This window comes from Rhipicephalus sanguineus, chromosome 2, assembly GCF_013339695.2.
Source record: "Rhipicephalus sanguineus isolate Rsan-2018 chromosome 2, BIME_Rsan_1.4, whole genome shotgun sequence".
NCBI lineage: Eukaryota > Metazoa > Arthropoda > Arachnida > Ixodida > Ixodidae > Rhipicephalus > Rhipicephalus sanguineus.
The window spans coordinates 23,720,342-23,732,390 of NC_051177.1; the positions used below are offsets into that span (position 1 = coordinate 23,720,342).

At 46.3% G+C, this 12,049-nt stretch overlaps 1 protein-coding gene across 1 annotated transcript in view; it reads left to right on the forward strand.

The window, feature by feature from the left end:
* The first annotated feature begins 6,628 nt into the window (after positions 1–6,628).
* Positions 6,629–12,049, forward strand: part of LOC119381089 (inverted formin-2) — a 183,256-nt gene continuing 177,835 nt past the window's right edge. The window contains exons 1-2 of the mRNA XM_049412157.1: positions 6,629–6,808; positions 10,375–10,649. Of these exons, the coding sequence (XP_049268114.1) occupies positions 6,742–6,808; positions 10,375–10,649 (342 nt within the window). The 5' untranslated portion in view covers positions 6,629–6,741. The remainder of the gene's footprint in view (positions 6,809–10,374; positions 10,650–12,049) is intronic.

The window sequence follows — 12,049 nt, forward strand, 5'->3', positions numbered from 1 at the left end:
AACATACAAAAAGTATGGTTAAACCCCCCCCCCCCCCGAAAAAATTTCTCGCTACGCCCCTGATATGCGTTTGTGTATGTATGTGTGCGTGCATATATGTTGCACATACAAACTAAAATTTTCGAGGGGGCAAGCGTTCTGAGCGAAACCTGAATGAGCATCAGTAGTGGAACCAGGCCCGTAGCCAGGGAGGGAGGGGGGGGGTAAATGCTCTCCCCCCCCCCCCCGAAATTTTGGTGAAGTATGTGTTTTTACCAAAAATAAATAATAAAAATAGGTGTTTTTCTCAAAAAGTCAAGGTTTTTAGCAAGTGCCCCCCCCCCGAAAAAAATTCCTGGCTACGGGCCTGAGTGGAACAAGCGATAAGTCTGCTGAGCAAGAACGATATCGATACTCTGCGAAACGAAATTTCGCTGCATGTAGACTCCAACACGTGAGATATGCTGCCATATTTTTATTTTTTTTATTTTTTATTGACGTCATGACTGTGGCTGAGCTACAAATAATTTACACGTCATGACTGTGGCTGAGCTACAAATAATTTACACTAAAGATGCTAAAGGCACGAAAACGCTACATTGTGTTATGTTATGCTTTGTTATGTTATGTTTTGTTATGTTATGTTTTGTTATGTTATGTTACAGGGCGAAGTTGCCGGCTTTTACGTTCTTGACAGTGACACTCATCGGCGCCATTTTAAATGCGAAGCATTTCTTAGCGAACCTCTGGCACTTTGAGCGTTTCTATCTACGTATCTATCTATCTATCTATCTATCTATCTAGCCGCTTACGTCTGGGTGCTCTCATGATCGCCTCCCTAACTTGGTGTAGACCAAAATTTGCATGGGAGGGTAAGATGATTTCACGAATATGATTGCCGTCATGACATGAATAACGTTACAATCTTGTCGCGTACGTCGTCAGACTCTTTCCACTAGACACGTGTGGCACATACCCGTTTACCACGGGCCGCGTTGTACGGGTATGCGCCACAGGTGATTGACAGTTTATATCTACCCAGGAACGGCGAGAACAGACATTGGTAACTTAAATGCTAGAGCGTTAAGGAAATCCAACATCGGCAGCGTTGATTCAACGAATGGAAAAAATGAAAATTAGGATCCCAGCCGGAATCGAACCCAAGCATTCTGCGTTGCAATCAGGTATTCTACCACTGAGCCACGCCAGGTCTATAAACTGGTTTGGAAAAACAGCCTACACAGGCGTACCCTCGGTGCAACGTCAATTGTGCTTGTGGTGCTGGCTATCTAATTTTACAAGAAAGCAATAAACACTACATGATACTCCTACGATGTGTACTCCTACGATACAGGCGTCATATCAGATGAACGTCTGTAGTTCAAGTGTTGGCTCCGCTTTTATAGCAGTCTAATAAACACTACATTTGTATTCCTATGATTCAGCAAGCTATATTGAAGCATTGTTCGACCCCGGAGGAATACATTAACGAAAGTTACATATGATATCCACATCGCCGCAACGTAAAGTGCCGTTCGTCCACCAGGACGACGCAGTGTCCTCTTCATTTCTTACGAGGCTGGGCGATGGGCACATGCTGACCGAGGATGATGCCAGATTAATTGACAACCGCTTTGTAGACTAGCCTACGTAGGCCACATACGCCCAGGTAGTCTACGAATACGACAAACACCGTCCACTGATGTTGGTCTACGTAGCACTATCCAGGCCTACCAGCCTCGACTGCCTATACTTCACCAACACGAAGGGTGGCTTCAGGTTCCGACATGTCGCCGGCTCTGTCTACAGACAATATGTCGACGAAATGACCGAGGCATCCACAAATTCCAACAGCTCTACTATACCACATACTTCACTACACATGGACCCCTCGTCACCACGATCACGACCGGATCCTATAACAAGTCATGACCAGCTGCTGGTGCTCACTGATCATGGTGATGATGCCCATGTTCAAGAACTGTCAAGAACTTCTTGCACACATGCACACGGGTTCGTGAAACGTGCGTGCGTTCTCGGGACACGTATAAGCACTACATATCAGCTTACCCCTTGTGGTGTTGGTAACACCCACGTTGCCATTTGCAGCGTTACTCAACCGTAAACAACTGGTTATATAACACATATGCGGCTCTTCAACATATATATGTGTGCGTATAAAATTTATACAAATATTTAGCGTCATTTTGTAACGTGTCGCTCAGTAAAAAAAGTTACGACACAGTCACCTACCCGCAACATGCTTCGCATAACATCCACTCCCACTGTACGTGGGATCTGCCGAATTTTTTCTCTCTCTCTCTCTCTCTGCCCCCTTCCTTGGCCAGTGGCGTAGCCAGGGGGGGGGGGGGGGGGCACACCGGGCCCGTGCACCCCACCTCCCGAAATTTCTTCTTTTTTTTTTGCCATAGCACACATACAAAATGACACTCGACCACGTCTGCCTGCCCTGCCTCCACGTCAGATCATGGCGGTGCCCCCCCCCCCCACCCCACCCCCACCCTAAAAAAAAAAGAAATTTCTGTCTAGCCCCTGCCCTTGGCCCTTCTTCCACATTCTTTGCAGCGCTGTACTAAGCTTGACATACGTATTTAACGTCAAGTCTCTAGATGAGTTACTTAATAATTCATCAAGCTTGATTTATTAATACAATTTGATATCACACTTCCTATTTCTGAAGTCATTTTTTCATGCGTATTTGTCCCAAGTATAGTGTTCTGAGGTAAGTTGAAAAATGACAAAACGACCTTGAAAAAAGTAGCCTTTGAAATAAAGAATGAGTAGGGAAATGTGTCAGGGATTCAAGGCCGAGGCGTTACTACAATTTTTTTCGGGGTGAGGGAGGGGGGGGGGCGGAGGTATAACGCAAAGGTTGTAGGTTCGGTCCCTACCGGCGGCAAAGTTGCTTTTCCATCCGCGTTACTTCCTTTCCATTTATATCATAGTTACTACATTGCAGTTAAAAACTACCCCCCCCCCCCCCCCCCCGCACCCCGTACCTTCTTTGGTTTCATGGTCAGGTTTCATAAGGTTGTATTTAGACTTAGGTGCACGTAAATGAACGCAAGGTGGTCCAAAACGACAAATGGTCGAAATCACGCTACAGTCCCCCGCTGCAGCGTGCCTTATAATGACATCATATTACTTTGGGACGTAAAACCCCAGATATTAAATACTGCTCAATTCCATCACGTGTAATTAATCACCACGCAGAAGGAGTGAGTAATGCACAAGTAAACTTCCAAGTTTAAATTCCAATAAAGCTTCCGTTTTGGAGGCTTAGGTTCAACATAGCCGACGTCGAACCTCATCTCCTCCTCGTGTAAAATAGGGACAGTACAAGTGCAGCTTTGGAAACAGCGTCAACGGGCGTTCAGGCAGAGCCACGCATTCGCTTCAGTGATCTCGCAGCGCCGATGTCGATGTTTCCAGGAATATCAGGTTGCGACACTTGCGGCAACCGGAAGACGCTGCATGGTCCCGCCACTAAGGCAAATCAGGACGCCCACTGGCGTAGCCATTAGGTGGCGGAGGGGGGGGGGGGGGGGCTCGCCAGAAAATTTTCAAAGTTACATGTGTACACAAACGCACGCACGGCCCCTGGAGGAAAAATCCAGCGGCTGTGCATAAGTATGGTTGAATCTAAACCCCCAGACCCCCCGCCCCCCTCACCGAAAAAAAATTCTGGTACGCGACTGCTGGAGCCACATACCTATAGGGGCGTAGCTAAAATTTTTTTTTCGGTGGGATGGGGGGCGGGCGGTGGCTAACCATACTTTTTGTGTGTTGGTGCGTGCGCTTGCATGTTAGTTAATTCGATTTTTTCTGGCGCATGAGCACCTGAGGCTATGCTGCGCCTCAGCCGCTTTTGTACGTGTGGATATACACATGCAAAATTGAAAATTTTCGAAGGGTGGTGGTGGTGGTGTTGGGTGGGAGGGTGGGGTGGGGGGGGGGGAGTATGCTAGTTCTAGTTCTAGTTCTAGTCACTGGCTAGAAGTGACCTACGGCATAGCGCTGCTTTCTACTAAGGCGTGCCCTAACCATAATATTCTGGCCAGATACTGAGCATTGCAGTTAGCAAAAAAGAAACAAATGACGGTGAATGATGAATTTGTGACCTTATAGCAAGCAACAAGACGGAAGAGCTGATTGATTGATTGATTGATTGATTGATTGATTGATTGATTGATTGATTGATTGATTGATTGATTGATTGATTGATTGATTGATTAAAACTTTATTACTCGCAGAAGAGGGTAATCGGTCCTGAGGTCGGTTACGATGCTTAGAGGAGGTCGGCGGGGATCCCTTGGGACGCTCACGGTAGAGCTGAATGACTCGCAAGCAGCACTACGCCGGGATAACCGTCAGGATAGCGAAGTCCAAAGGCTCCGTTGTCGAGACAACGAAGTGAGCGATTAAAACGAAGGGGCCCGATCATTTCTGCTGCGTTTGAATGAAAAAAGAAACTCCAATAAAGACTCCGCCTCAATATGGAAAACTTATTTAAATCACTGGGGGCTAATACCATGACCTCCTGTCAGACAGGTCACTGAACTGCGCGTTTTATTGAAACCACGCCGCCTGATGGAAGTGCGTCATACATGCTGATGTTGTTTTACCCTATATGCAGATGGGCGCCCTTCCTTCCGAGCCGTGTGTCCTGTGCCGCATGGGCAGAAGCGTAAAATTTGATCCGTTGCGGAACTCACTCGCAGGTATAGATGTACTACTGGCTACGCTGCTGACGTGACTCGCCAGGCGTTTGCACTTTCTCTCTGGCCACCTATTTTCGCTGTAATATATTGTATTGTTTAGACCAAGGTTTCTTTTTCGTATTTATTTATTTATTTATTTATTTATTTATTTATTTATTTATTTATCTATTTATTTATTTATTTATTTATTTATTTATTTATTTATTTATTTATTTATTTATTTATTTATTTATTTATTTATCACCTATATATTTATTTATATACTAACAAAGTCTTCGATATTGTAATAAAATTAACGCGACTGTGTGGACAGAATAAGGTTCAAGTGGCGGATGTAGTATTTGCACTGACTTCTGAGTGTGGGAAATACCACGACATGGTCACTATATACATGCACGCGCAGTAAAAACCACGAAGGAAACCGGGTGTGCGAATCTCCAATATTTCGTATGCGATAAAGAGCCTTTGCTGCTGGGTTAGTGTTCGATTGGAGCATTTACGTCGAATATATCTTTTTGCATGGTGAACAACAAGTTTCACTGGAATGTCGGGAGGGAGACCGACGCAATTAGGCACAGTCCTAAGTGATTGCAGCTGCGGATGCTGCGCAGAGACAAGTGTTCCTCCGTAATGCATATAGCTGTAAACGGATGTGCATTGCAGGAATTCAGAAGGAGCCAAACTTATCCTCGTTGCATCCTTTCAAAGCGACTTGCAATGATGTGCTTTCACAGTTGGCCCATTAACTGTACACAACACTACCTATACGTACGAGTGACGACGTGCGGTTCTTTATCTTCAGTATGTGAACCTCGTAACCGAAGCAACATTACGATTTACAAGCTGCTCAGTTGAACGGACGTCCTGTGCAGTCTGAAAGTGCGGTGCTATTTTGCGCTTCTAAATGCATATGGTCAGCTGAATTTCATTTACTACACAAGTCAGGGAAGTGCACATACGAGCATGAAAAGACGGTCATTTTGTTGTGTGAAGGTCACGCGGTCTCAGTGGTATAGTAGCGGCGCAGCCGATATGTATTGCATACATATCAATTTTGTGACAAAACTGTTGTGTTTGCGAGTCGATCGAGTGTAGTGCACAGTTTTTGTTCACCGTTTCCTCATTTTCTGGATACATTTGAACATTTGATGGCCGTCGCTTCCATAAACTGTGCATGGCTCACATGTCTGTTTGCCAGCTGCATGGGCAAGACAGTGGACACCAGACTGCGGCTGTCAATTTACACGGGAATATTGATTCACTTTCAAGATCAAAACGGAGATTCGTATGAGCGTTCAGAAGAAGGTCAGAACGCCATTTCTCTCCAGCCATTGTCGGTCGTCACGACCCTGTACACCCTCCACCGCAACCTTCGCTCGCATTATTATTGCCGGCTCACTTCACCGTTACGTGCGCGACTTGTATGTTTCTTCCCTTTCGCCCGCGAATCATGCGCGATACACCGAGTACACGGCTCTTAATTCGCCGACATTGGCATCGACTGCTAATTGCTCGCGCTAAGGGGGTAATTACGACGAGCAGCCCTTCCGCCGAGGGTCGCAACGTTGTGCATAGCGCAATCGAAGAGGAAGTCGAGCGACCGGGTAAGGGCGACCGGGCAGGCTCGCACGCATCCAAATCTTGTCGCCCTTCCGCTCCCTTCACGTACACGGCCGCTTGTACGCGAGGGGGGCAGGATTATACGCGTTTGTATCCACGGGCACAGGTCGACGGTGGGTTTTCTTCCTGGCGGCGGCGCGGCTCCGCTGGCATGGTCGTCGGCGCCGGCGTACAGCAACGGCGGCTGTTGCGTCCATATATGCGGAGGCCCCGGTGACGCGTCCCGCGGCGGCCTTGGCGCAACGGTGTGAGCGGGAGCTTTCGAGCGGTCGTGGGCGACCGTTTTGCGGTGGTGGGCGCGGTGTGTCGCCGCAGCGGACACCCCGCGGCGGCGAGTACCTCACGAAACTGCTCGAACGACTGGACGCCTGGATACGGGAACGACGACGACGACGCCGCGATGGAGCTCCGCATCGGGCTCGACTACGTGGTGGAGCACCCGGAGTACACCCGCACGTTGGCCACCGGTGAGGGAACGCGCGCACTGCCTCGCGACGCAGTTGAAACGCCTCAAGCGATCGTTCTCGCTTATCCGGACACCATTGATTGAGAGGAAAAGGTGCATTCGTGAGCAATGTGAGAGGAAACACCGAATTCATGTTTAATCGATGATTACTTGTAATGTACTGATATGAATGTGACGTACTGAACTGCAAGAGATACCTTTCCACTTGAACACTTCGTGTTGTGAACACATTTGCGCTTGCCAAGTGCGTTTAGCCGCTATGATCTTTGAAAGGTGATTTCAGTGTTCCCGATCATATTGCTCATGACTGTACACCTTGTTTGTGTAGTGGATGAGGCTTCTGTGACCTCTTTGCTCGGCACCGGTACGCAAGGTCCGTGGAACTGCCATGTCGATCTTTAAGCTTGGGCATGGAGACTCATTCATCAAGATCGTTTCTTCCCATTTTACCTGTCACGCTATATGAGGAGCGACGGAATAACTGTTTTGAGCGACTTAACCATACATGCGTCTTAGCTGAACAGAAGGGAAGAATTTACCAATAACATTCTACGAGGAGCAAACGCAATCACAGCATCAAGACCTGTGGTCGTCTTCACAAACCTCTTAGTTCTTATAGGTGCTCTTTGCTATTGGCTGGTCGCCTTCGTTAATATGTCCACTATCAGGAGTAGCAACAATTATCTAATTGTCTTGAAGTTGTCTTTCACTGCATTTAGTATTCTTTCGCGCTGCTCGCATAGAGAATGGTATTCCAACTTGCCCAGCAAAGCATTCTTCTCAATTTTTTTTTCTTTTGAAGAGTTTTAACGCCACAGCTTTCTCTGGATACAAGCTCCTGTCAATAGGAACGTCAGGGCAGATTTTTTCTGATGCATTGAACTGCTGTGGTCAATTAAGACATCAGCAAGAATCAGCGTTTCAAATGGCAACAGACTAGGGTGATTAGCAACTCCGCAAGTACTCAACCACCAACGACATTTACAGAGAAAGTGCAACTCTCGTGCCGGCGGGCATCACGCAGCGTGTAACTGAACTAGACCCGCGTAATTACATTTTTCTAATCTCAAACCAGGCTTTCTTAACAAAAATGAACCTTCATGAGCCTCGACACCACAGCTTAAATTTAGTAAAGGTTTCATGTTGTTCTGACTTAGGATAACAAAAAGATAGGATGAGCAGGAGACTATACTTTAACCATTAATTCGCGCCACTTAGTACCCCGTAATGGCGTTGACGTAAATTGCTGACGACCAGGATGAACCTACAGAAGTGCCCCCGTTTTTCCAAGAAGCCTGTTTGCTTCACAGAGTCTCACTTCGAAATGATCGATAGAAAGGTTGAACCAACCTGCAGTATGCTTGATTGTGTTTAACTAACCTTATTTTCCCCTTTTACTGCGGTGTACCTTTAACGTTCATAAACATATACGTATCTCTTTCCAATAATATCATTTTTTTTCCCTCGGAAGTAACTTTCTGTACTTGAAAGTGCCAAGCTTAACATTTCATTGCCTTAGTTTCTTTTTCTCTTCTCGTGAAGCCCACCCAGTCGGTTCGACGCGCATGGCTGCGCACGACATGAATCTTGACAGGAGCTCGTCGTGTGTTCAAGGTCAGCTTCGAGATGTTATAACGCCCCGTGTGGTCCTCTATACTATGCGCCATACGAACGAGTGGCGTCACGTTGCTGTACTGCATATTCATGCGTTAACCGCGAATCCACTCGGAAAGCCCCAGATGATCGCAGCCGCGATCGCACTTCCACCAAGTTTTGTATCAGGTGCCGGGATATGTCGAAATCACGCAGTTGTGACTGCGCTCTTCAAGCTGTCTCTCCGCTGGAAGCGCCTTGCGATCGGCTATAGCTGTATCTCAGGAATAGGTGAGTGTTTGCGAATTTTGGCGAACGCTACTGTAAACAGTTGGCTCTCTCATTGCGAGGCTATTATGCCGGTGTCGCGACAAGTGTACGAAATGCAGGTATTTGTATAGAACGTGCTTCTTCGTTACCTCATCGAATGTTCCTATATGTGTAATATTGCGAGATATACAGATCGTTCATTCAGTGGCACTTAGTTAAATCTCCGTCCGAATGCGGTGCATGCATATCGGTGGTCTTCACCTTGCACCTGTGCCCCACAGTGGGCCCACAGGCCGCATATTGCGTCTTTTTTTAAGTTTTTTAAAAGTTTTCTATGCAAAATCGATTTGAATAGGTCTTAAGTTCATAACGTTTCGGGTTTTGCAATTTGACGAAATACGTTCGACTGGTAGACGTTTACAAGCAATGTTATGATGAGATTTACAACGCAACAGGTAAACTGTGAGACAGATTGACTTCAGAAAGGCGTAAATATCGAAGCGGCTGGGCTGATTCTGAACGAACCGGTTTCGTTTTTCATAGGTACTGTACTGTGTGAAGCTTTCAGATATAGCTCTGGGCGAAAGCGTAGTATTTGGTCTGCGTAAAAATCACGTACAGTTTATCATGCCAATTACGCGTGCGGAGAGGCGCGTGCCGAGAATTTCATTTTAGTTTCCCGGTTGGCGAGAACTGGAATGCTTGCAGGAGTATTGTTGGACCTGTTCACTTATCGAAATCAGATTCCTTTTCAATCGTGGTATGTTGACAGCCGCACACTCTGAAGGTAAACGCATAATTTTAGGTGTTCTGCAGTAAAGAAAATCTCTACACGCTGCCGGTAAATTCATTATTCATTCCGCATTACTAGACACATTGACGTTTACGCATGTTATAGCTTGTATCAAAGTGTTAAAAAAAGCTGCATTGCATAAGATTTCTTCGACAGTTTTAGCCTATAGTTTTAGGGACACTGCATTAAGAGTTAGCAGTATACCCGACGTGGTAGCTCAGCAGGTAAGGTGTTGCGCTTATAAGCTCGAGAACCAGCGAGTTCGACCAGCGACCACGGCGCCGCATTCCGATGGGGGCGAAATGCATGAACACCGACGTACTTTAATTGGTTTAGGCGCGCAGTAAAGAACCCCAGGCGGTCGAAATTAATCCGTAGTTTCCAAATACGGCGTGCCTCATAGTCATATCGTGTCTTAGGCGCATAAAACTAAAATCCTAGAAAATAATAATAATTATTATTATTTCTGAAGACTGTCTTTGTTGCATTGTTTATTTTTATCGTTTTATTTTTTTTAGTCCGCCAGCGCATAGACCTTACACTTGTTCCTGGGAACGTTATATAGATAATTGATTGATTGATTGATTGATTGATTGATTGATTGATTGATTGATTGATTGATTGATTGATTGATTGATTGATTGATTGATTGATTGATTGATTGATGTCGGAGTGCTCGAGGCGTTGTTCACCTCCACCGGCATTGCTTCGGAATTGGTATCAGCCCACTTTTTTTTCAGTGAGGTATACTCAGGACGTCACGAAAAGTCCCGACCGACCGGTCGGAGCTACCTCGCTGCAGGAATGAAAGAAAACTTAAATGTATAAGTGCTCGCGATAATTGGTGTTTATCTTAGCTCAGTGTTTGCCTTTTAGACTCTAATCGAGCAACGACCTACTGTGTATCGCAGCGGCCGCGTCGGGCAACAGCGACCTGCGTCGCCAGGTGTGGGAGCTGCTAGTGGCGCTGTGCGTCCGCGGCGGCGAGGGCACCCGACGGGCGCTGTCCACTCTCGACCAGCTGGCCACGCTGCGCGCCCAGCGCACCCGGCTGGCCGCCCTGGCGCTGGCCATATCGCGAGGCACCGACGACGAGGTGCCGCCTCTGCTGGCGCTCGCCAACAAGGCGCTCAGCGGACGCGACAGGGCCAGGCTGCGCGCCGAGCTCAGGGCCAGAGGGTCCAAGGTGAGACGCCTGCTTCACCGTATCGGGTGAAACGAAGCAGGCTGGAGAGACGTCACTTCGGCCGTGTTACGAACGCAGAGCCATTACGAATGGTCATATGTTTTGATGACTAAGCATTAGAAGCATTATCATGAGCGAAAATCGTGGTAGAAACGAAGGAAGAGTATCACTGGAAAGTAAACAAAAACGTAACAAAATAACGAAGAAATAAATAAACAAATAAATACATAAATAATATAAAGTAAAAATAATACAAAAATCCAGAAAATGAGGGAAGGAATTGCAGAGAAGGAAAGGCAGGGAGGTTAACCAGTTTAGGACAAAAAAAAAAAATCGGCATTATGCTTAGGCACTCCTAGCTAGTCCGTCATTGAAGAAACTCTAATTTTGGCGGTTAACTTATCGATGCCAACAGCCATAAATGAAATTATTGCCCGTTGTGTGCATCGTGATTGTTGCAATTTTCTTTTGTACCTACGGATTTTTCGGGTAATAAAACGTTCACCCTACCCCTGTATTCTGACGTTGTCTGAAGCGTAAGCCATGCAATCTAATGTAATAACCGCAACTTTCTCTCTTTCCACAGAGTTTAGTTCAATTAAAACTGCATAATGTTTAGTTTTCTTCATTACAAGGAAATGAGCATCGTATTAAAGTTGTCAAGCTTGTGACGATCCCCATAACTATATAGCAGCTTGAACAGCGCTCACATAAGTACTGAACGTACAAACAGTTGCTTCTCTGGAGCACTTGTGATGGTAGACATGCATGACTAAGGAATGAATTCACAGATGTAAGCATAACAATTGCGGAATTACGCGCATGGTATCATAGGGGCTGCTGATACTCGTACGTGTCCTGGGCTTATGTTCAGTCTAAATCCGCTTTACATTCCGCTCTTCCCGTAACAAAATAATTGTTGTAACAAATCTCGTCCCTCACGTCACGCAGTACGCAATGAATGATTACATTTACGATTGAAACGTGTAATTCTTAGCAGTTGAACCGAAAGACACACAATTGCCGCACGTATGTGGCTGAACGATTTCTCTGCGAGGTATCGCGGTTCGCAAACATTTCATGCGGCAGACAATTTCTGTGAGCGATATGTAAGATTGCGAGAAGTAAGCGTCGTAACTCACATCGTCATCTTATGGCTCTAAGCATCGTAGAAACGTGCTCACAATGACTTCATTTCAAGATTCGTTTTCTGCGCCCGAGATTGCTCGCTTCCTATAAGGCGGTATCCAACATCTCGATAGTCGCCATGAGAATTCGAAGCTTGCTTTACGCAGTTCTGCGTACGCTTAACGGAAATAAAACCACATACTAAGTGCACAAAACGGCGTTCGGACAAGATGACAGTCATCCGAGAGAGCGATGGTGACTCCTCATTTAAG